The sequence below is a fragment of the Jaculus jaculus genome, chromosome 1, assembly GCF_020740685.1.
Source record: "Jaculus jaculus isolate mJacJac1 chromosome 1, mJacJac1.mat.Y.cur, whole genome shotgun sequence".
Lineage (NCBI taxonomy): Eukaryota > Metazoa > Chordata > Mammalia > Rodentia > Dipodidae > Jaculus > Jaculus jaculus.
This window is the reverse complement of record NC_059102.1, coordinates 296,056,818-296,082,403: the sequence shown is the minus strand read 5'-3', so window position 1 is coordinate 296,082,403 and position 25,586 is coordinate 296,056,818. Positions and strand designations below refer to the sequence as shown.

The 25,586-nt window shown below is 44.0% G+C and overlaps 1 protein-coding gene across 7 annotated transcripts in view; it reads left to right on the top strand.

The window, feature by feature from the left end:
- Cacna1e (calcium voltage-gated channel subunit alpha1 E) overlaps positions 1-25,586 on the top strand; it is a 393,282-nt gene that overhangs the window by 355,841 nt on the left and 11,855 nt on the right. For 5 of the 7 annotated variants that reach the window (XM_045145813.1, XM_004658733.2, XM_004658731.2 and 2 more), the window contains 9 exons: positions 1,461-1,526; positions 6,369-6,460; positions 6,993-7,158; positions 12,050-12,177; positions 17,109-17,205; positions 19,276-19,381; positions 20,244-20,351; positions 20,833-20,933; positions 21,195-21,301. In XM_045145813.1, coding sequence (XP_045001748.1) covers positions 1,461-1,526; positions 6,369-6,460; positions 6,993-7,158; positions 12,050-12,177; positions 17,109-17,205; positions 19,276-19,381; positions 20,244-20,351; positions 20,833-20,933; positions 21,195-21,301 — 971 coding nt within the window. Of the gene's footprint in view, positions 1-1,460; positions 1,527-6,368; positions 6,461-6,992; positions 7,159-12,049; positions 12,178-15,158; positions 15,256-17,108; positions 17,206-19,275; positions 19,382-20,243; positions 20,352-20,832; positions 20,934-21,194; positions 21,302-25,586 lie in introns of all 7 variants that reach the window. The other 2 variants (XM_045145831.1, XM_045145800.1) reach the window with 1 other exon arrangement.

Sequence of the window (25,586 nt, the reverse complement as noted above, 5' to 3'; positions counted from 1 at the left end):
CACTTCTTGAAAGAGGGGATTCTGCCACCAGCTTTCAGTTTCACTGTAATTTTTGCCCTCTATTCAAGTTGAAAATTGTCTCTGGGCTCTTCATCGCCTCAGCTCTCTTGATAAGCTCTGACCTGCTCCAGCAGTCTGAAAGCCTTTTGTTGGTCTCTTGGGACTTGTGGCTTACCCACTCATGACAGAATGGAGTCTCACAGTGGCACTGCTGCCAGGCAGTTTATTGGGCAGTAAAAAAAAAAAAAAAAAAAGAAAGCATTTCATATCAATACTGAGATGACTTCAGAGGTATAGTGGCCCATTCTGGCCAAAATCCTAAACAACTGTCATTTGTGTTTGTGTGCACCCTCAGTGTCAAGGGCAGGTCCCTGCCTTCTATTGTCTTCAGCCACATATTGAAATGTTATCTCAAAGTGGTACTGAGCATACACAGTTTAAAATGTTTTAAGTTTTGGGGGCTGGAGAGATGGCTTAGTGGTTAAGGCATTTGCCTGCAAAGCCAAAGGACCCTGGTTTGGCTCTCTAGGGCCTACGTAAGCCAGATGCACAAGGGTGTGCATGCATCTGGAGTTCATTTGTAGTGGCTGGAGGCCCTGGTACACCTATTTACTCTCTCTCTTTCTCTATCTCAAATAAATAAAAAAAATATTAAAAGTATATTTAAAATTTAAAGTATTTATTTATTATTTATTTAGTTATGAGAAAGAGAGAGAGACTGAGAATGAGCATACCAGGGCCTCTTTCCACTAAAAACGAACTTCAGACACATGCCACCTTACATGGGAACTGGGGAGTAGAACCTGGGACCTTAGGCTTCACAGTCAAGTACCTTAACTGCTAAGCTATCTCTCAAGCCCTGTTTGAAAGGTTTTGGCCACATGGCTTAATTATAGTTTCGTAGTGGCTGATAGTTAGCAGACATTGTGAACTTGTGTAAAACACAATGAAATGTTAAAAGATGAAAAAAGCTTCCTAGGAATGGACACCATGTGAGAGAGACCCCAGTCATTTCACTTTGTTTCATATTCTCCGTGATTAGCTCTACATTGGGTGTTTGATTAGAAAGGAGAAATATAAGGACTTGGAAGCCAAAGATAGATGCTTGCTCTTTTATTTCTGTAACAATTGTTCATATCATTAACTTCTGCATGCCAAGTACAATGACTGCAAGTCCAGGAAGTTTTGCTAAGTCTCCTTGGAGTTAGGAGGCTACACTTTTGGAGGAGAAAACATTCTTCACAGAAGGTAAATTATTAGTCTCTATATGGCCAACCATTCACATATCTGTCAGAGGACATGGAATTGCACTCCAAATACAATTGTCCCAAGGAAGAAGAGTCCAAGTCCTGTTTGTATTAGCCTCATAGCAAGAGTTCCTATCCTGCCAGTGACGGCAGGTTTTTGGTCCTGGAAACTGCCTCACTGTGATTAATGGGCCGTCTCTGCTTTCCTTGCAGGCCCTTCCCTATGTCTGCCTTCTGATTGCCATGCTTTTCTTCATTTATGCCATCATTGGGATGCAGGTGAGTGGGCACATTGAGGACCTTAGGCAGGGGACAACTGTTGCTCAGGTTGTCTCTGGCAGGGTTGAGGATGCTTTTCACGTGCTGCTTTACAAAAGTCTTATGATAGCGTGACCGCAGGGATTTCACATGTGCAGCGATTCCCCAGGGATCCAGGGTGACCTGTTTTGAGGGCTGTGTCTGAGGCTCGCAGCTCAATGGATGAGCTAAAAGTACCTACTATAGGTGCAACCACGGAACTAAATCAGATGGCAACATTGTTCTTAGACAAAGTGATCCCTGCAAACTCAGGAAGCCTTATGATCTGTTTCTTAGGGATCTCTGGTATTTCAACAGGGCATAAATAGCTGGGTAGTTATGTCTTCTGTACATGGTTGACACCAAATCCATCTGTATTAAGTCTTAACTGGTCAATGTATGCCTTATGATCTGCCACTGTGGACAATCATAGAGTTGTTGGCAGCCTGCTCATCCCAGGGAGCCTCAAAAACTACATTCAACCGATTCTCATTTTAGAAAAGCCATGCAACTTGCTGGAAAGTTCCCTGGGGAACCCACATCCTCTCTAGTTTCAGAGCTTGAGAGCAGGTCAGGTTCCTACCTGTATATTTATGCAGGAGGCCTGGTAAACTTGAAGGAAGCCAAGCGCTTTCAAAGAGAATGGCCATTTGTGGAGGGTGGACTGCTACTATAGACACAAGCACACATCCCCTGAACCCATCTGACAGGGCTCATGACTTTCTGCCTGTCTGAGAAGGACTCACTTTTTGGCTGGGAGATAGCATGACTAAGCCCAGCGAGAACTTAAGCTGACAGTCTCCTTCAGCCGGCCAGTCTGGCTGCCTTTAGACTACGGCTGCCTTCTCAGTGGTGTCTGCCACCTGGCGCTGCTGCCCCATTTCCCAAGCTTGCTGCCTCAGCAGCCTTTTCCAGAACACCTCTGAAATGTCTCTTCTTTTTTTGCCTGTACTTAGTTTTATTCTCTCCCTCATTCCATGGCTGGAGAGTATTGTTCTCCAAAAATTCCAGTCAAATTCCAGGCATGAAGACATGTGAGATTTGGTTGAGAAGTACTGTGTTCTCCTGCACTAAGTGTCTTTGAGTAGAGATAATGATGGTGTCAGAACTGGTTAAAAACATTTCCATAGAAGTTTAATGTTGGCTTGGTAACCTTTACTAAGTCCCTCCAACTCCTCAAATTTGATCCTAGAATTGAAATATCCTCAAGCAGGCAAAACTTGGTTAAGTTCTAGGTCTCCACAGTCAAAATCAATTTTATCCCTTTCATCTTTAAGCAAAATAAAGTAGAATAACATCATATGCACTTCTGACTTGCTACTGATAATGCTGCTGCAATACCATTTACCATTTTACTTAAACTCATTGGTATCCTGAGCCTGGTGATTGACATATATATATATAAATGTATACACACACACACACACACACACACACACACACATACATACATACATACAGAAAAGAGAACAAGGGCAGGATACATGACTTGTCTATTCAGGAGCAATGTGATTAACACTTACAGGTGAATTTCATTGTCTCCACTGGTGCTGACCCTAGTTAAGTAGTTTTAACCACATTCAAGTTCTCAGATTATAAATTGAACAGCTGAGATTAAACTTTCCTCTCTCTGTTCCACAGCCCATGTTATAAACTCTTGCCAGCTCTGATCCCACCAGATGAGCCAACCCAAGTATATGTTTGACTCTGTAGTAGAAGATGTGAAGTGATTATAAAATTATGACCTTCACAGTAGCTCTAATATTATTTCCCTTAGACACTAGTCCACACACACACAAAAGAGCAGTTTTCTATCCCACAGAGATGTGAATGGCATGTCCACTGCGGCGTGCCTTTGGCTAGCTGTTCCCAAACCTGGTCCATTGCAGAGACCCAGATCCGTGTAGAAAACATGCAGAAGACTGAATGCGTTCCTGCATATTCTGCACAGATCTACACAAATAGAATGACAGGAATAAACTTCTGAAAAAAAAATACAAGTAGCATAAGATCTATCTATAAGGTAATCCATTCGTTATCCTGGACTTTGAAAGGCTTCTTTGGAGGAAGACACCTTCATAGAAGGAAGGAAGAACTTGCTGCTTGTGGGAATGAGTTTGTGGGAACAGGTTGTTAAAAAAGAGTCTGTCAGCCTCTCCAGCTGTCACTCAATCCCTCTGCTCTAATGTTTTCATTTATGAAATAACGGGCTAAGTTAGACACTACCACAGGTCCCTTAAAGTTTTGAGTTATTGTTAATACCAAGTGAAGATGGATTAAGTCTCTACTCTCCTGAAACATTTTGGTGCATCCCCTCAGCTCTTCCCATAGCCTTTGGTGAAGTGGGCTAAGTATGGAGTTGAAAAAACAGAAACAATTGTGAAGATCACCTTTATAATAAAATATATGTTCTTGGCTTGGAAATTATCTCAGAAGACATTCGTGTAGTTGCTCTGACTCTTACTCCTACACTGCACCGTCACAGTATGCCCTCCAACTACTTCCTGATCAGAAGGGGGATTTGAGAAAATCATAACCAGGGCACTTAATAATGGTTCAGGAGTGTCCCAGGAAGAAAACATGCAGAAACTTGTGTAGACATGATGGATCAAGGACAGATTACAGATTCTGAGAAAATGAAACTTGAATAGGTCAAAGATATATGACATCTCCTGAAGTAGCGCACACAAACAATTCAAATCGATTGCCTCAGTGGAATATTTAAAATAATGTCTCTTGGGGTAGGACCTCTACTTTCTTATCCCCTCTTTCCATTCTTCCCTCTGCTGCATGTCTTTCCACCTCTGTTCTCCTTGAAAACAAGTAGTATTTGGGTTTTGAAAAACAGCGTTGAGAACAAATTCCCAAAGCAGGTGTCAGTGGGAGTTACTTGAGCAAAATAGCTGGGGGCAGAGATTGTTCCTCAATTGCACATTCTAAAGCTGTTAGGGGGAAATGTGTTCCGTTTAGCATACATCAAATAAACCAAAGCATGCTGCATGCAGGCTAGAGATCCTCTAAAATGACTGGAAAAGTGACCTGGGAAGCACTCAGCTGTACCAGCCGTGACTTGGAAGAATAGATCGTGATCTCTAAAGAACAGGGACAGGAGAGTGTGCCTTTGTCATTGAGGGATTCTGGGGTTGCTGTATCAATGGATGATGGTTGCCAGTTGTCTGTTTCTCATATGACTTTATAGTGACCACAGTCCCATAGCAGCTTACAAAGCTCTCTCTGTAGACAGATCTGCCTTGTTTTTTTTTTTTTAATTTTGGTGCTGAGGGTAGAACCCAGGGCCTTGGGTATGCTGGAGATACACCTCCAGACCTTCTTTTTCCACTTCCACGTGCGTAGCTCTCCTAATTTTCTCAGTCCTATCGCCTGGACTTGGTTTTAGCTTCCACCTAGATGGTTCCTTTCGCGGCAGGGATTTGGGTTAGATGGTGCATATATGTACACAGTTGTGTAAGTGATGACGTTTCTCCCTCAGCAGCCTGCATAGCACCTCCCAGCAGCGTGACAGCTATCCAGTAATGAGGAAGCTTCCAGCTCAGTTCCAGCTTGATTTCTCTATGTCTTGCAACCAAAGCATGTGGTGTCTTCAGCAACAAGGTCTTGCTGTCTAGTTCTGGTGGTATCCAAGAGAACTGTCAATAGTTTATATTGTTTAGAATGGGGCCCTCAGAGACCTTCTGGAACAACAACTCATACAGATAAATCCCATCCCTGACCCTGGCATTTTCTTTTAATAACTCCTGGCTTCTGGGAGTAGCATTATCCACCCATGCAGAGTACCTCCATTCAATTATTTTTAGTTACATGTTTAATTAGCTATCAAAGAAGAAAGTTTCCATATCACTTTTACCTGTGTCATTAATTTTGTTTAACTGCTCCCTCACACCTCCATCCCTGCTCCGATCTTTCCACCTCCGCTCTTGAACTCCTCTACTTTCATATCACGGGTTCTACTGTCCCTGGATGTATATTTGTCCGTTTTCATTAATTCTACAGTAACATATCAACCCTCTGAGATTTGGCTCTCTGGATAAGAAGGATAAGAATCGCCCCTCTTTTTTTTTTAATCATTTTTTTTTCAATTTATTTATTTGAGAGTGACAGACACAGAGAGAAAGACAGATAGAGGGAGAGAGAGAGAATGGGCACGCCAGGGCTTCCAGCCTCTGCAAACAAACTCCAGACGTGTGCACCCCCTTGTGCATCTGGCTAACGTGGGACCTGGGGAACCGAGCCTCGAACTGGGGTCCTTAGGCTTCACAGGCAAGTGCTTAACCGCTAAGCCATCTCTCCAGCCCAAGAATTGCCCCTCTTAGATCTAATCTGCTCATAAATTTAATGACAGCTTCTGCCTAAACCATAAATGACATTTTTAGCAAATACAGATGGTCCCTTCATGATTGTCAGAAACAGGAAAAGAGGGGTGACTCCCTCTGTGACCTCTTGTTGTGGGACAATGTCTTTGACAGACTTTTTGAGTGCCATGATGATAGGCACAATAAAAATAAAAAAAAAATACCAAAGTAGACATAGGAGAAGCTGCTAAAACATGGTATAATCAATGCTGCGCTTGGAAATCACTAGTGTCAGTCCCCTTGACTATGGAAGTTGTGCAGAAGGTAATTAGGCTGTCACAACAGGCCATGAACATGGTGTCCACCAGCTCTCTAGGTCTGAATTGTCTGTTTCAGGGACAAGCCATCAGGAAATTGTGCATGGAGCTTCACCCCCTGCGTCTCTAATGGCTGTGTGCTGGCCACATCACAAACTCAACCCTGATCATTGATTTCTGGTGTTTTTCTCCCCAAGGTATTTGGAAACATTAAGTTAGATGAGGAGAGTCACATCAACCGGCACAACAACTTCCGGAGTTTCTTTGGGTCCCTCATGCTGCTCTTCAGGTACAGGGATGGGTCACTGTTCCAGCTGGAGCCCTTCCAATGGAGGGAGGGAGTTGATTGGCCTCTAGTCCCTTTATCCTGCTTCTGCTGCTCCAGTCAGAATATGCACTGGGGCTGTGGCCTTTACTAGACTGCCTCATTCATCAGTATCTTTGACTCAATAGCTAATGTGCACAAACTTCAACATGTCTGCCCAGGTTCTGGGATGGGGAGATGTGGACAATTTCTGGTAGGCCAAATTCCATGTAAGGACTGACTGAAACTGTGAATGGCTAGAGTCTTGGGAACCTTCTACTATTTCACCATTATCAGCAGAGACCCCTTAACAGATGGAGAAGTGGTAATGGGGAAGGGGGGAACTCCAGACAGGCCTCACTGACATTCTTCCTCTCTGCACATAAAGTGCCCTTGGTAGGAAGGGAGCCCATTGGTCCTATGACAAGAGAAAGGATGTATGTATGAATTTGGAAGAATCCCAAGGATAAAATGGTCCATGCAGACTCACTCCTAACGAAGGTGTTTTTGGATTCAGGAGTGCCACAGGTGAGGCCTGGCAGGAGATCATGCTGTCCTGCCTTGGGGAGAAAGGCTGTGAGCCTGACACCACCGCCCCGTCAGGACAGAGTGAAAATGAGCGCTGTGGCACCGATCTGGCCTACGTTTACTTTGTCTCCTTCATCTTCTTCTGCTCCTTCCTGGTGAGCAACATTATGCCCCTGTGTGGGATGTGTCCTATGCTACCTCTGATAAACAGAGAAGGGAGAATTGCCTCAGTGTGTATCCATGTTCTCTCCCTACCTCTCTGCCCTACCTTGGTACTGCTCCCTCACACATGCTCACACTCCTGCACATTGGCAGAATTAGATCTCTCCCCTCATGAACTCTTAGGGGCTAGGGTGCTCCTCAGAGTTCTGGGTGAGTGATGATGTGAGTGATGAAAATGTCTTTGTGGCTTCTAGAGAAGAGAGTACATAAGGAGGTGAGAGTATTATAGAACATTGGAGTGACCCAGACTAAACCCTTTATATATATATATATATATATATATATATATATATATATATATATATATATAAAATGTACTTTATTCTATAGCTAGACTTTTCCTCACTTTTGGAGAAAAGGCACCTTGAATATTGAAGGCAATTGGATTAACAAGAATAAAATGATGATAACATACAATGTGACTCATATTGTTCTCTCCTGACTTGTGGTGTCATGATTGGATAACTAGCCAGCTTTATTGTATGAAAACGTATGATTGCCTTGAGTTTTAGTGAATATTTAGTAATATATGTGGAACGTTCCCACTTAATAGAGTGGTGAGAAGCCCTACGTTCCCTTGCAGTTCTTTCTGTTAGAGAAGGCATGAATTAACACATCAGCACAGAGAAAACTCGACCCTGCCAATCAGTTGAGCAGTGATACACAGAATAAATGAGTCAGGTGCTACTGGATCAATAAAAGGTCAGTGCAGTCCTTCTGATCACCCTGATGTCCCTCAGCTCAGCTTCACTGCAAATGCCACTGGCTCCACAAAACTCTAAAGTTAAAATAATGCTGCTGCTGACACAGTCAATTCTATGGCTATCTCATGCCAAGACATTCTTATCTCTTCAAAAAATCTTTTCCAGGAACAGAAGGATCCCACAGTTCATCCCTCCAGTGTTGGAAGGAGCTTGTAGATAGACTGTTGCATGTGGTGCACAGGATACTGTTGCTGGGAATGACCCTTCTGTGGTCTTGGATTTGTTTCTGTAATATCCTTGCCCAAGCTCTCGCTCCTGCACTTCTTTAAAATGGGTTGAAAAGGACTTGATGATGACAGTATTAAGACACATATGTCTTAATATACTTCTTAATCATGGAGGTTGATTCATTTTTTTAAACTAAAAAGGGCACAAAACAGAATTGTGTTTACAAATCTGGAAGTACAATGTATAATGAAAGTAACTGAAAAGAAACCCACAATGAAAATATTAGAGTTTTACGTTCATTCATTCATGTCTTCAACTCATATTTTTGAGTGGCTTTTACTAACCTGGAAAGAAGCTAGGCACTGGGGCAGAACTGTGACAAACTTTTAGTCACTTCCAGTAAAAGGTAAACCAGCTTACAATATCAGCTTTTTTTGACAAGGTTAAAATGGAACAGAAAGGAGGGCATGAAGACATCTCAGTTTACATCATGTAGTTAAGGCATAATAAATTTTGAAAAGAAATTTATTAGACGTCCTAAAGGTTCTTTTAGAATTTAGATGTGAAGCATGCTGCATATCACACTAATGTTCTTTTTAATGAGGCTGTAGTCAGCACAAGATGAGATGCATTCAAACTTCAGCTCTACATGAGACCAACTTTGTGACCTTGGGCAAGTCTCACAGCTTCTCAGCTCAAACCAAACACTACAGAGATTGTACTGTTGCTGTCTATGATAAGCCAGGCCATGGGCTGGGAACTAGAATACAGCAGTGAATCAGAAGCACTTGAAGGAATGATACTAATACCTCACCAAGGGTTAAAGTGAGCATGAGAACAAATAACAGGTGTGAGTGTACACAGCCTGCTCTTAAAGGCTGTAGACATGTGAAACAATAACAATGCTGATAGATTTTGTTAGAAAGGAGTATAAGATGTGTGGCTACATGGAAATCCCTTGTAACCCAGACAGTAGGTGAATGAATTTACTGTGGCTTGAATCTCAGTGACAGAAAGAAAGACCAGTGAAATGATTACGTTCAGCTAGATGGAACAGAAACTCTCATAATAGCGGTACTCTAACCAGGAGGGACATTGATTTCATTGCCATGGCAATCAAGTCCAGAAGAGGACTATCAGGCTTGTTATAGTGGCCTGACCAGGGCTCTTCCTGCAATATCTCCAGAGAGTGTTCCTCATCCTAGTGGCAAGAGAAGACAGGGAGAGCTCCAGTCACCCAGCCGTCCATTTGTATTAGTCAGCAGTTGAGAGACAGAGAGTAAGGGAAGGAAAGAAAGAGAAAGAGGAAGAAGACAGAGAAAGAAAGAGAGAGCTCTGTAGCTATGAGGATGAATCCAGCCCTCTCTACGTGTTGCAGAGAAGATTCTAAGTATGTCCTTACTATAGATTTTCCCAGTAGCCTGTGTGTATATACCATACTGTCTATCTACATATCTAGCAAGTCCAGGTACCCAACCACTTAACTTGGGAATACAAAACAGAGACTTCTGTTTTCTCATCTCTGTGACTAGTCAGTCTTTAAAGAGCAGGAATCTTTGAGTTTTCCAAGTAAGAGGGAGCCTAGTTAGATCCTGCCTGAATAAAATGGGGTTTTATGTTATGCTCATGTTAGTGAGACATCCCAGAGCATAACAGGCTTAAGTGAGCTCAATATAGGGCTCAGATGACATCCGCAGGAGTAACTTTCTCTATATATTTGTAGATCTCTTTCTCCACTTTCCTTAATGTGTGTTCCTCACATACCCACTGTGGTAGTTTAAATGGATGTTTTCCATAGACTTGGATGTCTTAATAAAACTTGTAAGTTGGATCTTTAACTGCCCTGCGAGAGGGGGTGTCACTATGGGCAGACCTGGGGGTCCAGTGCTAAGGTATGCTTGAAGACAGATCTGATTTCCAGACCAAAGATATTCAAGGAGGTTTGAGCTCTGCTGATGCCACTTTTGTGCTTGTCACTTTTGGTTTTTGCTGGCTGATGATGGTTTCTCTGTGCTTTGATGTATGGAAGTAGCTTATTCCACCACTGATAGAACTTCCCCCCGAATCTATAAGCCTGAAATCATACCATTCCTCCTATAAACTGTGCCTGGTTTGGATGCTCATCCCAGTAATATGAAGCTGTCACCCACCAAATGGCTCCTAAATGTATGAGCAGCCTTGGACCCTACATCATCTCACATCCAAGAATAACAACTTTTTTTTGCCTGATACGGTTTCATTGGCTTTGGTTGTATCACCAATAACTATAGCCCAAGGAAGTGATAGGCTGAGCCCCGAGTCACTGGATGGTGCCCTATTGGACCATCACAGTAGCTGGAAATAGGCAAAAAACCCATAATAGATTATAGTCAATGGGTGGTGACCACCAAAGACCCACAACAGAGCTGTTTGCTCTGATCAAGTCTTATCAATTCTAACTCTGTTAATTCTATTTCTGTCTTTGCTACTGTCCTTTGCCTGTAGCTTAGCTTGTGAGCACACCACTCTTACCCAGGCATCCCACCCACCCCTGTACTGTTACCAATGTTCTTTCTAAGTAAAAGTATGTCCCATTTCTCTTCTATTTAAATCCCATAAGTGGTCCTTGTTGCCTACGGAACACTCTGGACCAGCAAATCATAGCCTATAGGTCAATCTGATTTACTACCTGTTTTGTATGGTATATGAGCTAACAGCAGTTTTTTACATTCTTAGATGATTGAGGGAGGAAAAAACAAAGGATGAATAATATTTCATGGCATGTGGTAATTATATGAAATTCAAATTTGAGTGCCCATAAACAAAGCTCTTGGAACACAGCCATGCTCATTTGTACTCATACTGTCTGGATGTTTTGGCGCTACAGTACCAGAACTGAAGAGCTGCAACAGAGACTGAATAGCTTACAAGATAGGCTATCTGGCAAACTTGCTAATTTTACTCTAGGCGTTGTAGCATAGTGACAAGATGCTTCTGTAGTCTGGCACTTGGCTCTAGCTTACAGACCCCTAGGAGGATCCCATCCCTATAAAGCTCTGTGCTTCCTCCTGTCCATGCTGCCTCCTCTGCCTAGGACATACTCCTGTGTTAGCTTGTACTTAGGACCTGTTCTATCAGGACCCAGTTGAGCAACCTACTACATCTTCTTTCCAGCCAGCAGAAATCACCTGTATACACTTTTCTGTTTCCTCCATCATCTGCATGTATTGATTTCATGGCTCATATGATTTGTAACCTAATTATGTTTCCAATATTTCATATCTCATCTAAATACTAACCACATTCTTTTCTAGGCTTGGGAGTATATCTCTGAACAAGCACGTTTTTATTTCACACCCCAGCACCTAAGTCTGTGTGTTTGTCACATACAGGATACATAGTCAAGGCTGGCTAAACAAGCACAAGGGAGAACAGTTCCTAGAAGCTGCTTCAGATCCATGAACAGCTTCTAGCCACCACACAGTAAGCTCCACCCTCAGCTCTGAGACTTCACAGCTCATGTTTGGAACCGTTTTGGTGGAGCGAGGTTGAGGGAGAGTGGCCAGAAAGAGAAAGTTGGTATCTGGCCATCCTTTCTCTAGTCTTTAAGAGTGTTGATGCTGCTATTCCCTCTGCTGTCATAGGAACAATTAAACAAATTGAACAGGTAATGAAAGTGATGAGTATTTTGCAAATATGAAGTGGCACAGGCAAATGAAATCATAATGACCACACAATCAAATAAACGGACTGAATAATGAAAACGCATTGCACAAGCAAGACCCACAGTGCTTAGCTGGGAACATGAGCCCTACAAACTCTTAAGCCTTTGGTTTGCCTTAAAACCTGTTCGTCTGTTTTCTGAGCCTTGCCTTAGTTTCCTCTAACTTCTCTTCTTCCCTTTGCCCTTCAGATGCTCAACCTGTTTGTGGCTGTCATCATGGACAACTTTGAGTACCTAACTCGCGACTCCTCCATCCTGGGGCCTCACCACTTGGATGAGTTTGTCCGTGTCTGGGCCGAATATGACAGAGCTGCATGGTGCGTAGGGTCCTTGGTCACCTAGAGATCAAGGGCCTCTGGAATTCCCAGGAAAGAATTATGATCAGAGCTGCCTAAATACTTGCCTATTACAGAAGGAAAGGAGACTCCTTGATTGTGGTTCATGGAAGAGGCTCTGGTATCAACCAGTCACCGAAGACTTTTCTTCTTGGCCATTCTTGGTCCCCTCTTTCCTTCTGTAGCAGGCCCCACCCTTCTTTGACAGATCTCCACACGTTCTCCACCTCGATGGCTTGGTTCCCAGAGGAGCTCCCAGTCTCTTTCTCTTAACAATGTTGGTGGACTCCTTTGAGCCATCAGGAGCTTTGACAAGGGTTTTCTGCGCTAATGGGATATCTTGTTCTGTTTCTCTCACCTCTCAACAGATGCAGTTAGATATAAAATTGATATTTTATTGCAAACGATCAAGCCAGATATCCTTCCAAATGTTCCCTTCAGTATGTGTGGGATTTTTATTACCTGATCCTGAATTAAGTGTTAGGAACTTGCAAGGGTAAATTCTTTATTGTTTTTCACTGTCCAGTTCTCAAATGATGTTGTGCCAATGGGCTTCAGGGCAGGGTTTAGCAAAGTACCATCCAGTGGACTGTTTGGCCCACTGTCTGATTTTATAAATAAAGTTTTATTGCAGCATAGTTGAAACCATACATTTATTAATATCGATAGCTGCTTTCATACTATAAGAAAGAGTTGAATGGTTGTGACAAAAATGGCATGACCCTCCAACTTGAAAATATTTACTATAAAAATTTTATTGTACACAAAGTTTACTGACCTCTACTAAAGAGACAAAGGCATTATTTTGTCCCTTGCCATTGAGGACAGGGAGAGAGTTGCATGAATGAAAACCTTTCTGACCCAGCTCATCTTAGCTTCTGGGTCTTACCTCATCATTGTACCTATTTTAGCCCATCTTTGAAAATATTATAAGAAATACCATACTTACAGGAGTGGACCATATTACCTCCACCTGGGACTGCCTTCACAATTTGAGACTCCTCCACAAATCTATCCACCTGTGAGATTGTTAAACTTGGGTTAACTTGCTCTTTATGGATAAACAGGTGAATCATAATTACTCTTCCCTTCCCTATAGTGAATGGTTAATGACCCCAGAGCACAGAGCTATCTAATCCAATCGCATTGCCATGACTGAGCAACAGCTTCTCCTTTCTGGACACTTTCCAGTAGAAATTTCTTAGAAAGCAACAAGCAGAATCTTGGAGCACAATGGTGCCAGGTCTGAGTCTTATCAGTTCTGTGGCTTTGGACAAGTTGCTTAACTCTTCCCAGCTTCTTCACCTATCAGCTGGTGATAGTGAGACCTACCTAGCGTGAAGCAAGGTTGTGAGCATGATAGTCCATCATTCATGCTGCTGTTACTGTGATCAATAATAACCGTATGTGAACACAACTGGGAAGTAAGGAAAATCAACATCTATAAACTATGGATAGCTGTGGGGTTAGTTGTCTCTAGTCAGCTACTGGAAAGAAGAGAACATGTTTGCAATCAGAGGAGACCACTGCTCACCGCCGCTCACTCAGGTATCCTTGGCTCTCAGAACTACAACTTCCTTGGGTTTCCAATTGTCTTTGGATCCATGTGTCATGTGCATTAAACGCACTTCTCCTCCTTCATTCTAGTTGCTGGGAAGAAACACAAGGACTGATGTTAAGATTTAGGCACATGAACCGAGCAAAAGACAAAAGAGAGCCTTTTTGGTGGCTTTGAAAATCTAGGGCAGGATGGCTTGCTGTGATGAGAGGTCAATGTGATTCCTCATTGGAATGAGGGAGTGTGGAAGAGCCCAAGAAACTTCCAGTAAGCCAGCATCTTCTAAAGGGAAATGACAGGTCATTGAGGGTGCTAGATTATGACTACCTGTAAACTCCCTACTTGGCCAGCACATTAAGAAGCAAAAACGAATAGACATGTGGTGAAATTCCATCCTCTCAAGAGGCAAGAGACTTGGGTGTACTGATGAACTGCTCTCCGGAAGAACGGGCATCATCAACACTCAAGTCTGGAAAAGTCCAGTGGTGTAAAGCAGGACAAGACACTAGCCTCTATGTGGCTGCCAGCGAGGATGCGCCAGTGGACATACTGTGGTTATAATTTTCAACAGAAACCCCCATCTGTTCCAGGGCACATCCAGACCTTTGGATCACATGGTGGCCAGAACTCTCTAGCAGGGTCCTAGAAGAAAGGATTGGAAAGACAGGTCACATTATTCCTGGAATTCTGGCAGGATCCATCCTGGATCCTGGGTAGCAGGAATGGAGCTGGGTGGTAGTGGTGGTGGTGTTTCCAAGGCTCCCTCCCAGGCTTTCTGGACACAGATCCCAGCAGGTTCCCACAGAACAGAGCCAAGCTTACCCAAGCTGAACTCAGGAAAAAAAAATCTGTCACAAAGATCCAAAGCCCTTTGCAAATTTTTTTCATGCCAACTGTGTTCCTTGCTAATTAGCCTAATGGGAGATTTGTCTCTCGCAGTCTACAGAAAGACACTGACTTCCCACTGCCCCTGACAGGCAGGCCTGAGTAACTGACTGTAATCAGTGTCTGTGAGAAGCAAACAGTTCTGCAGTCCACACCCTGGCACACTGCCATCTGCTCTGGACAATAAAACGCACTGTCCGTCTTTACTCTCAGAAGCCTACCTAGAGCAGGGCTGTGGCTACATCAGGCCAGATAGGTATTTTTGGGTGCTCTTGGGCATCAGGCAGTTCCTTTTGGTATTAGGTGGACTTTGATTTCCTGAGAAAATTTGGGGCCACAGTTTGGCAAGGTGGTGTTGGCTTATTGTTCTGGTATGATGATGCTAGACACCAAACAAACAAACAAACAAAAAACAGTAGGTGCACTTCATTCTTCCTGGCAGCCCCTTCAGGGCAGAGCTGCCATTTCCTTTCCGCCCTTCTCTGAGTATCCTATTAACCCACCTGTGCTTCCTTTACAGCGGCAGGATCCCGTATAAGGATATGTACAAATTAGTGCGGGTCATCTCGCCTCCTCTGGGCCTAGGAGAGAACTGCCCCTACAGGGTGGCTTGCAAGGTTTGCTTCCCAGTCCCCAGCCATGACCTGCAGTGGGCTACAGCATCTAACCCTCTCCGCCCTCTGCTCCACTACCACTGTGCTCCATGAGGGAGCCTTCATGTTGCTTTCCTTTGAGTTTAAAGAGGTCCAAACCTTCCCAGAACCAGCAGCTGTTTTGTAGGAAGAAGGGCGCATTTTATGGGAAAGGCAGAAAGGAGTTACAGACTTAATAGGAAGGCCGCTTTAATCTCTTTCACTTTTCTTCACATGCACGCACTGGTGCATGTACACACACGTACATAGAATCCAGCCCACCTTAGCCTGTATGTTTTGTCAGAGAACCTCTCATCTTCCGGAGAATGCAGAAATCTTTTAATCTAGGAGTTCCATTTTCCCTTCACTGAGCCTTGTTGTAATCAAATGGCATCATCCCATGTAGAATGAATCAAAGTCGAGCTCTAGTCATCCTTGTCTCTGCCATCCCTTCCATTTCCTGGATGGTTTTCTCTAGGAATGATAGCTTAAGCAGTAAGGCAGAGAGGAGGTGAGAAGAGATAAAGAATTAGGGCAAGAGTATGATACGGTAAAAGAAGCATGGACTGGGGGCTGTTGGAGAATGTCATAGCTCAGAGTCTAGAATGTTCTCGGTAGATAATGAAGTGGCTGCTGAGCCCTTGCCTTTGATTCTTGCAAGGCGTTGTGAGAGAGATGCCATACTTGCTGAGTCACTCTGTTGATTAGCCCAAGGACATCGTTCACTTTACATCCTTACTTTGCCATATCCCGGCAACCCTCAATATCTTGATAGCTCTACCAAGCCCTAATCCAAGACCCAAGACTCCCAGATAAGGAGCCCTCTCCTGGTGCAACGGGAGAGAAGAGTAGCACTGACTGCCCAGGCAGCTGGGAGAAGACATAGGCTCAGGAAGGATGTGTGCCTAGGCAACGGACGGAGCTGACTTGGGAATGTGTCACAGTGATTCTGAACTCGGGAGGCTAAACAGCTGCCTCTGATGAAACTCTTTAAACTCCACCCTAGTGAAACCTGCAGTCGCATGTGAGAGAGCTGGGGAGGGTAGCATGGCATGCAAGATGCTCTTCCTCCTCCTCCTCCTGGTTTTGTTTCTTCTGTCCCCGGCATGCCATCAACCTGGTGCATGCTGGGGAATAAAGAGCACTCTTGTCCACAGAGCCAGGTGGAAGCAATGGGGCCGACTCTCTGACAAGCAACCTCAGCCCACCACTGTCAACGCAAGCCACCACCTCCTGCTGCACACACAGCACAGAAAGGGGGGGATACATGACGTTCCGCCTGTGGGTTCAGGGCCAGGGACAAGCCTGATTTCCAGGCCAGCATCCCAGCCCCAGTGGGGGCCCAAACTTCTTACCCAAGGCTGGAGCACCATCTATCCGGTTTATACCGCTCTCGCACAGCCCTGGGAATTGAAGACGTTCTTTGTGTTACTCTGGGGGGTAGTTGGAGAGAATTGTGAAGTCAGGGCAGCCAGCGTTAACCAAGAAGGAGACAATGAGCCCCCAATAGACAGCACCCTCTGACCGTGTCAGAGGGACCAGAGGTTACCACCGGTGTTCCCGGGTCTGTGTGGGGCGTGATATAAATCTGCACCAGGATGGAGTCACTTGTATGATTTGCCCTGATTAACAGGTTTCCTATTCTTTTCCTGTTTGTCCATTTTGTTTTGTTTTGTTTTTCTTCTCCTGTTTTCTGTATTATTTTGTTTTGGCTATCTGGGAATGCCTGTTCTCCTCTCCTACCTGTCTGCAACCCTCCCACCCCCGCCCAACTTCCTTCCCTTCCCCTGCCATCCCTCCTGCCCTGCCCATCCCTACTTACCAACCCCTATGAGCAGTGGCCGCATCCATTACACTGAGATGTATGAAATGCTGACTCTCATGTCACCACCGCTAGGCCTCGGCAAGAGATGTCCCTCCAAAGTGGCATATAAGGTAGACCACCCCTTCCTCTGTTCTGGGTTAGAGATCAACAGAAAATGGGATCCAGTTGTGGGGAGGACAGAACATGGGAGGAAGCTGGGCTGGGGAGGTGGAGGAGGGAAGGAAAGACTGAATCGTCAGGAAAGTTAACGTCAGGTTGAAGTCACGAGAGGATTTAAGAGTGGCTTTCAGCGCTGTTCATTGTGGAGCTTTTGATGTGTTACTCTGTGTTTTGACAAGTGTGTGGCTTCTCTTCTCATGAGCAGTTCCTAGAAAGACATTGTTAAGTGGCTTGTTTTCCTTATAAAGGAGGAGAGTGGTGGCCAGGGGAATAATCTATATGGCCTACTACAAAATAGCCATCAGAGCTTACCAAAAAAAAAAAAAAAAAAGAAAAAGAAAAAAAAAAGAAAGAAAGGTTCACATAGACAAATTAGGAAATAATGCAAAAATTCCTAAACATGGCTCCAGAAGAAATTTTTAGGAGAGAGGAAAACTCCTAACAAATTTCTTCCCCCACAACATATAGGAAGGAACAATGGCTTAAGTTCTTCTATGTATTAGGACAAACAAGGAACATATCCTCAGTCCTGTGACAGACAGGAATGCTTCCTTCTTCCCCATTGGCACAGCTGCCCGGTTCTTCTGGAGATAAGGGAGAGGGCAACGACAGGCCTTCTGCACTAGCTTCGCCTTCTCAGCATGACTGAGTCGTGGGTAGCTTCCTCGTGCTTGACCAATTAGCATTGCACACGGAGAGTCACCTGCCATGAGGGTGCTCCTGGCTCTAGAACCTGCAGTGTTCTTCACTCATTAGTGATAGCGCCTCTGTGCTCTTTGGATTGGCCCAGAATTCTGGAGCCTTCTCATTCACCTAGGTGGACATCACTGAAATGTTGCCATTTCCCCAGAAGTTCACAGAAGTGAGCAAGATGGAACTGGGATCCAAACAAGATACTGCTTTTACACCCCAGGACGTCATGTCCATGGCATTGCTTTAGACAAGATGTTCCAGTTGAGTACTAGAGGCTTAGCTTGGGAAGGGCCACCTCCCCACCACCATCAGGCTGGCGGCTCTGCCAGAGACCCTGCTGCTATCTTTAAGTTAAACTGCCGCAGACAGCCCCTCACTGGAATGTGGCCATTAGGACCCTCCTCTGCCCCAGTACATGGCTTCTTGTGCACAGCTTAGAGGCTGGTGTCCTTTCTGCTCATGATGGTCACATCCAAACTTGCCAGGTGGTGAGAAATAGCACTGACTTCTCTGTATTTCTGAGGTGAAGTTTGGGAGGAGAACAGGAGAGGGGACTTGGAGGAAAGTTAAATGATGATTCCGAAAAGGAGATACTCTCGGGAAAGTGGATTTGGCCATTTCAGTTGAATCCCTTCCTCTGGGTGAGGGGAACAGGGCCTGCCCACTCTGCTCCTGCCTGTGACCCTTCTCTCTGGCTCTCTCCCCTGCTTCCCTCATCCCTCTCCCCCCTCGCACCTGTTTGCACTCTCCCCTTGTCCATCCTGCTCCACCGCATCCCTTGGATAACTTGAACTTCTGCATGTTCAGTCATGTGCTGGCAAATTTCATCTTTTAAAGACTCAAAAAGGGGGCACCAGGATACATCTTTCAAGTGAGATCAGCAAAGCCAATTCTCTCCATCACTATCTTTCCATCAAGTTTGGGGGTGTTCATGGGACAAATGAAAATATGGAGCAGCCTTGAGACAGGGAAAGGAGCCACCTCCCAGAGCTGGCTCCTTTCCCTGAGCCACTTCTCCTTGAAATCGCTTTCCATCCCCATAGAAGACATTCTTAGCACTTCTCATGGGGGAATTCTACAGAATGATTAGGGAAGCCCCTTATCTTGGAATTTGGCCTCACACCCTAGAAAAGCAGCAGCCCATGAGCCTTCAGTGAGAAGCAAGGAGAGCAGGGCTGGGACCGGATGGGGAATCCTTGCCCTTCTTTTTTGTCTGTGCACTTGACCTCTGCACTTTTCTTCCCTTCTCACCAAGGTGTCTTTAAATATATGTTTTTTTTTTTTTTTGTTCTTTTTTGCCTGCTGTTTCTCTTTTCTCTTTTACACAGAGGTTGGTCCTGATGAATATGCCTGTAGCTGAAGACATGACAGTCCACTTCACCTCCACACTTATGGCTCTGATCCGGACAGCTCTGGACATTAAAATTGCCAAAGGTCAGCTTAGCAAGGGAAGAGAAGAAGCTAAAGCCTGGAAGGGGTGGGGGATTCTGAAATTACCTGTGTAAGATGGTACAGTATGGAGCCACTTGAACCATTGTCCAGCCAGCACGGCCACAAAAAGGCAGTTAAATATCAGGGTTCTGGTTTCACCTCTAATACTCAATAACTTTAAAACCTGCCCTTTTTTGTGGTAAATAAATGGTTTTGTCTTCCATATCCAGCATATTGTAGCATCATAGAAATATTATTTATTGGACATATAAATTTTAATTCTGACATTTTCCCCCCAATATGGCCTCTTCCTCTCAAATCACGGGAGGCTTCTAAAGTGAGTCTCACCATGAAGGACATGGCAGTACTCCTCTCGTCTTGATTGCTAATTCAGTGGTTGATGACATAAACAGTCTACTGCTCCCAGATAGACCTCAGCCTTCTCATGTTTGCTCCAAGTCCTTTTTAAAAGTCAGGTCATTTAAACTGTGGATTAAACTGTCTCTGGAAGAAATAATGTATGAATATAGATGCAAGAGGCTTCCTCGTGGCTGTTTTGGCTTTCCTCTGAGGTACTGAGCACCTCAGAGGTTCTAGAACCTTTGAGGAAGTTGATCTTGGTCTCAGGGACTCAGACTGCTGAAGCATTAATATGCCTGAGTCATTGGAAATGGCGGCCAAAGTGTGTTCTGCTTCCTCAGCACAAAGACCCGTATACCAAGATCTACTATCATTTACTGCCAAGGTCTCCTCTCAGAATGTGAGGTGCCATGCTGATTCAGCTTCTGCTCCCACCTCCTCCCTCAGTCCTTGTTATTTCTGTATCTGTTCTAATTTTTTTTATTACTAATTTATCTTGTTTTAGGTGGTGCAGACAGACAGCAGCTAGACTCAGAGCTACAAAAGGAGACCCTGGCCATTTGGCCTCACCTGTCCCAGAAGATGCTGGATCTGCTTGTGCCCATGCCCAAAGGTGTGGGGGCTCCTCCCAAGTGTCCTTGTCATTGTGACCTAGCACGCCAAGGCCATGCCATTTGGGGAATGAGTGACCAAGAAGATATAAGAAGGTTCCTCCTTTACTCTTAGAGAACTAAGTTTTCTGTTCATAAAGTCCTTTTAATTAATTGGAATTTGTTTCTCAGGCTCAGTCATTGTGGTTGTGAATGTACCTTTCTGGAAGAATAGCTCCCTGTCTCCACACAATACTTTTAATTTGGTAAAAGGTGTTGTTTCTTAGACATGGACATCTAGAATGATAGGAGGTGGTGTTTCCTAGTGAACTTCTTACCACTGTCCTGTCATCACAGGCATATCTATTGACTTTCAGAGCCTCAGTAAACACTGGATCAATGGGCTCTGAAAATGCAAAGCTGCTTCAGAGAGCTGGTAAGAAAGCTTATGCCCACCCATATATCCTCCTGCTCATCACCATGCCCCGTTTGTGTTGTTTTTAGCCTCTGACCTGACAGTGGGCAAAATATATGCAGCAATGATGATCATGGACTACTATAAACAGAGTAAGGTGAAGAAGCAGAGGCAGCAGCTGGAAGAACAGGTGAAGCCTAATGAAGCATGCTGGGTGGGTGGGCCATGAGCAATCATGTGGGCTCCTGAGAAGACAGGTTGTTAGCATCACTGCCAGGGCAGTGAGAGTTTCAGGGTCCAAGAAGGTTGGAATGCTATGGGATTAGAAGCCAAGCAGATCAACAATGAAAACAGACAAAGAATCAATGATGCATCTGTGTTGCTCATGTAAATTGTATCTTATTCCATAGCAGTCCCCAGGGAGTCATGGGAATTCTTTGTTTTGATACAGAAAAATGCACCCATGTTCCAGCGCATGGAGCCCTCATCACTGCCTCAGGAGATCATTGCTAATGCTAAAGCCCTGCCTTATCTCCAACAAGACCCCGTTTCAGGCCTGTGAGTAACACCAAAGGGGTCCCCACCTCCTGCTTGTATTTTGTCACTCATGCCACTTTGCAGGCCTGGAAAATCTTTGCTTAGAAATGTCCAAGAAATTGTACTCTAAGCCAGTTATTTTTCTGAGGTTTAGTATCTCAAAATAATCAACCAGCATGGATAAGAAAAAAGCAAAAAGATGTTTAATGCTATAACCAACATCAGATACATTGGATTCTGAAAGGACAGCCACAGAGGGGAGTGTTGACTCATGTTTCAAGACACTAGCATCTTAGCTATAGTTCTATTTTGAAGACTTTATCTATCAGAGTCTTGATTGTTACTTGTAGTGTCCTAGTGCTTCAGGAGGGCCATGATTTCTGAGTGTAAAGGGGAAGAGAAGCAACTGTTACTGAATTATTTCTGTGGAGTCAATACTTCTAGAAACACTGTTTACTTGCTCTCACCTGATTCTCATTACAGTAGCAACCTATACCCTGGAAAATATGTGTATGCATATGTATCTTTTCACATAGATTTCCATATTTATATTTCACCATTTATACAAATGAAAAGCACAGAGACCATGGCTAGGAGAAAGCAGACCTAGCATTTCAAATCAATTACTTCTGACTCTGGAGTCTTTCTCCGATACCTTGTTATCTTTAATGACCAAAAGAAATCTTGAAATAGAAAAAAAAAAAAAATGGAAGTCAAAACAAAACCATAATTAAAGAGTCTGCCAAAGCTTCTGAGTTCTGAGGCTTGTCCTCAATTTGGTCATTATTCATAAATGACTACTCTAGGATGCACATCTCATTATGACATTATCTTTTTATTATTAGCAAGTGTGGAGTGGACACCCAAAAGGCATGAGTTCCCCTGCTCATTGGAAATATATGTTTTTTGTGGTTGGGCTTAGCTTCTTGTACAACTAGTCATCCATAAGGAGTAAACTTAACTATAGAGCAAGAAAGTGGTATCCACAGCTATGGAATGAAACCTCTGTTGGAACACCATTTGGAATTGCTCACACCATTTCTTCCTGCCTGTGGAATTAGAGATCTGTTTTCACAAAGCATTTTCAGCTGTCATACTCCAACATATTTGGAAGAGAAGGAAATGCCCAGAGTTATGGCCAAGGCCACTGGTTACTTGTACAGACCATTTGATATGGTAAAAGAGTAGCATATGGCTTCTTCTGTCCATAGAAACCAGGGGTTCACTGTTTTTTGCTCTGTGCAGGAAGAGAGGGAAGAGGTATGACTGGAGAAGTGGGGTCCCACTTGCCACAAGAATTTACACTGTTTTGCATGGGTCATTCGTCTAGAAATGGAAATCACCCACTTGCTCCAGCATCTAGATCTCTGTTTTGTCTATAATTTTCTTCACAAATGAACCCATGCTATGGGATCACTTCAGCCTCTCTTTCATGGTTTCTTTTTTTTTTCAATTCAGTTACTCACTGATTTTATCAACATTTATTTAGAGCAAATTTGACCTAAGCACTGGCAATTCAGCTGTCAGGACCATAGTCCCCAGAGAGACAAATCTGGAAACAGAAGTCATATGAGTGATACAGGTTCAAATGCAGGGGCAGGCTATTGCAACACCATGAGAGGGAAGCCACTCATCTAGTGGTAGGACTGCTGGGGAGAAGGGACACAGGGATTCCCCAGGGAAGTAATTCTGAGACGTGGAAGTCAAGTGCTTCAAGAGAGGTGAGGGTGTAATAGTTTAAGGTACCTAAAAACGAATACGGTTAGAAAATAGAGATCAAGACAGGTGGCTCCTGACAGGCTGAGAGTGCTACATAGAGTTTAGGACTTAGAGGTTATTGTAAACAAGATAAAGTAGTTTAAATTTCGGCTGAGGAAAGTGGGGTTATGCTTCAGAGTGACATCAGATTTGTGCAGTCAAAAATTCATGCATGAGTTCAATATAGACTAAACCAATTGGGGCAGCAGTTCTAAAGACATCTATTTAGTAGCTTGCTGTGATTGTGTAAATTATCAGTGCCAGTAGTTTGGACTACCAGGATAGAAGTGGAGGGAAGTGAGCAGATGATTGATAGGTAGACTGGGTGAGATTTGAAAATTGATTTGCTATGTGGAGTGAAGGAGGGAGAAGAGTCAAGGTGACCTTATGGTTCTGGTCTGAACTTTTGGGTGGAAAGTGAGTACCTGTCCCTGAAATGAGTTCTCTGGGGGGAATGGTAGGCTGGTTCCTCAGGACCATCTGTATTTCTAGATCTATGCATTATTCATAAAGATTGTCTGAGGCCTATGGTGGTGATCATAGTTAGCAGATCCTTGACCCCAGTCAGCTGTTCTCCAGGAAAGCCAGGCACTGAGCAGAGAAACTCCTGGAAGGCATGTTTTAAGCACAGGTTTCTTTGTTAGAGCAGCAGGAAACAAACAGAACCCCTGAAGTCACTGAGCCACATGACAGGTTGAACTGAGTCATCTCCTGCTCATGAAGCTTTTTGATTTTAGAGTAAAGTTTAGAATGCAGCAGTAGCCTCTCACCTCACCTGCCTCCCTTGATGTCACTTTTCCCATGCTCCTAGAATTCCAGATATCTGCAACTAAGTAGTCTATAAGGAATAGAATTTTAGTTGGCTGACAGTTCTGCATCTCAGCATACCTGGTATGAGATAGCCTTTTTAGCACATCGTATTGTGGTGTAGGGCATCACATAGTAAGACGCAGCAGGCTTGCTAACTTGGACCACTGGGTTTTTCATTCCTGTTATAAAGCCACTAATACATCCTGAGGGCTCCTCTCGTATGATGGCGCCAAATCCTAATTGCCTTGCAAATGTCACACCTTCAAATGACATAAACGTAAAACTTTAGGAATGAAATTTTCAACACTTTAAATTTTGGGGACATATTCAAACCAAAAAAGGTCTTCTCCACCTACCACCTATTGAAGAGTCTACTTTTACTCTCACGGGTCTAAAGGGGTGTCTTGTACTAGCAGTGTTCATCCTGCTCTTTGATTTTCAGGGGAGGACACACCACGAGAGGACTGACATTTAGGCAGATCATTTAAATATCAGTGACTCAGGAGCAGTTGTGAAAATTCTACTAACACTCACCCTGGCAGCTAGGGGACCCATTAAGTGATGCTCTGTCCTTCAGATCTCTGTGAGGCTAATCTGGTCAGATTGCTCCTCAGATTATTCTTTGGCAATCCTTATTCATTCCATAAATGTTCCACTAAAGGCAGAGTCACCCGCAGTAGACTACTATGAGGTGGCTCTGGCTACAGCAGGACGCTGAGCGCAGGAGAGATGGTGCCACATCCCCTCTGAGGCCCACCACCTTCGAAAGCTGCTGTGCTGACTCTCCCTCTTCCTGTCACCACTCTGCTCACGGTACATTCTCCATCAGGCCAATGGCAGCTGTCACTATACTGGTGGCAGTGAACTGTAACAGAAGGCAAATTTTCAGGAAAGGTTAGCTGTATTTTTCCCCCCTTCTAACCAGCTAGGTGTATACGATTGTATAAATAGCCATGGCTTGATGACAATGTACTGTGACAGCTCTCCATACCTTTTACTTGTGGGCCCTATTAGTTACTCTCCTTATTGCCATGATAAAAATACCTCTAACACATAGCAATTTAAGGAAGGAAGGGTCTATTTTTGTCAGTTCAAGGGCATGGTACATCATGGTAGGGAAATCATGGTGGCAAGAACTTGAGCTGGTCACATTGCATCCATAAAGAGCCATGGATGGCAGGGCTTGCTTCCTACTCTATATGGTGTCTCGGATCCCAGCCCGTAGGGTGGCACTGTCCACATTTACAGTGGGTCATCCCACCTCAATTAATCTAATCTGGAAAAGCTCCTCACAGATATGGCCAGAAATTTTTCCCATGGGGATTCTAAATCCTGTCAATTTGACAGCTGAGCTTATCACAAAGGCCTCTAGAGACTTTTCAGGCTCTGTCTTTGTCTCTACTCATCACCATTTAAACCTCCTTCTGCATAGCCAGCAATCATGAGGTCTTCACTTCAGTCCCATCCCTGAAATCATGTAGTTCATGAAACAACAGACACAGGGTGCAACATACAGACAACCTTGAGGAAATGTTCATAGAATTGAACTACATTGAGTTCAGTCTGGCTATGAATACTGGTGCGATGAAGCCAACTTACTGAAGAGTAGGGACATTTCTTTAAAAGACTATGGCTGTTTAATGTTTAAACAAGCTGTTCACTGTTTAAACTATGGCATTTTTCTGTCCAATGGAGAAACTCAACAGAAACAGGTTTATAATCTAGCACTGGTCTTCCA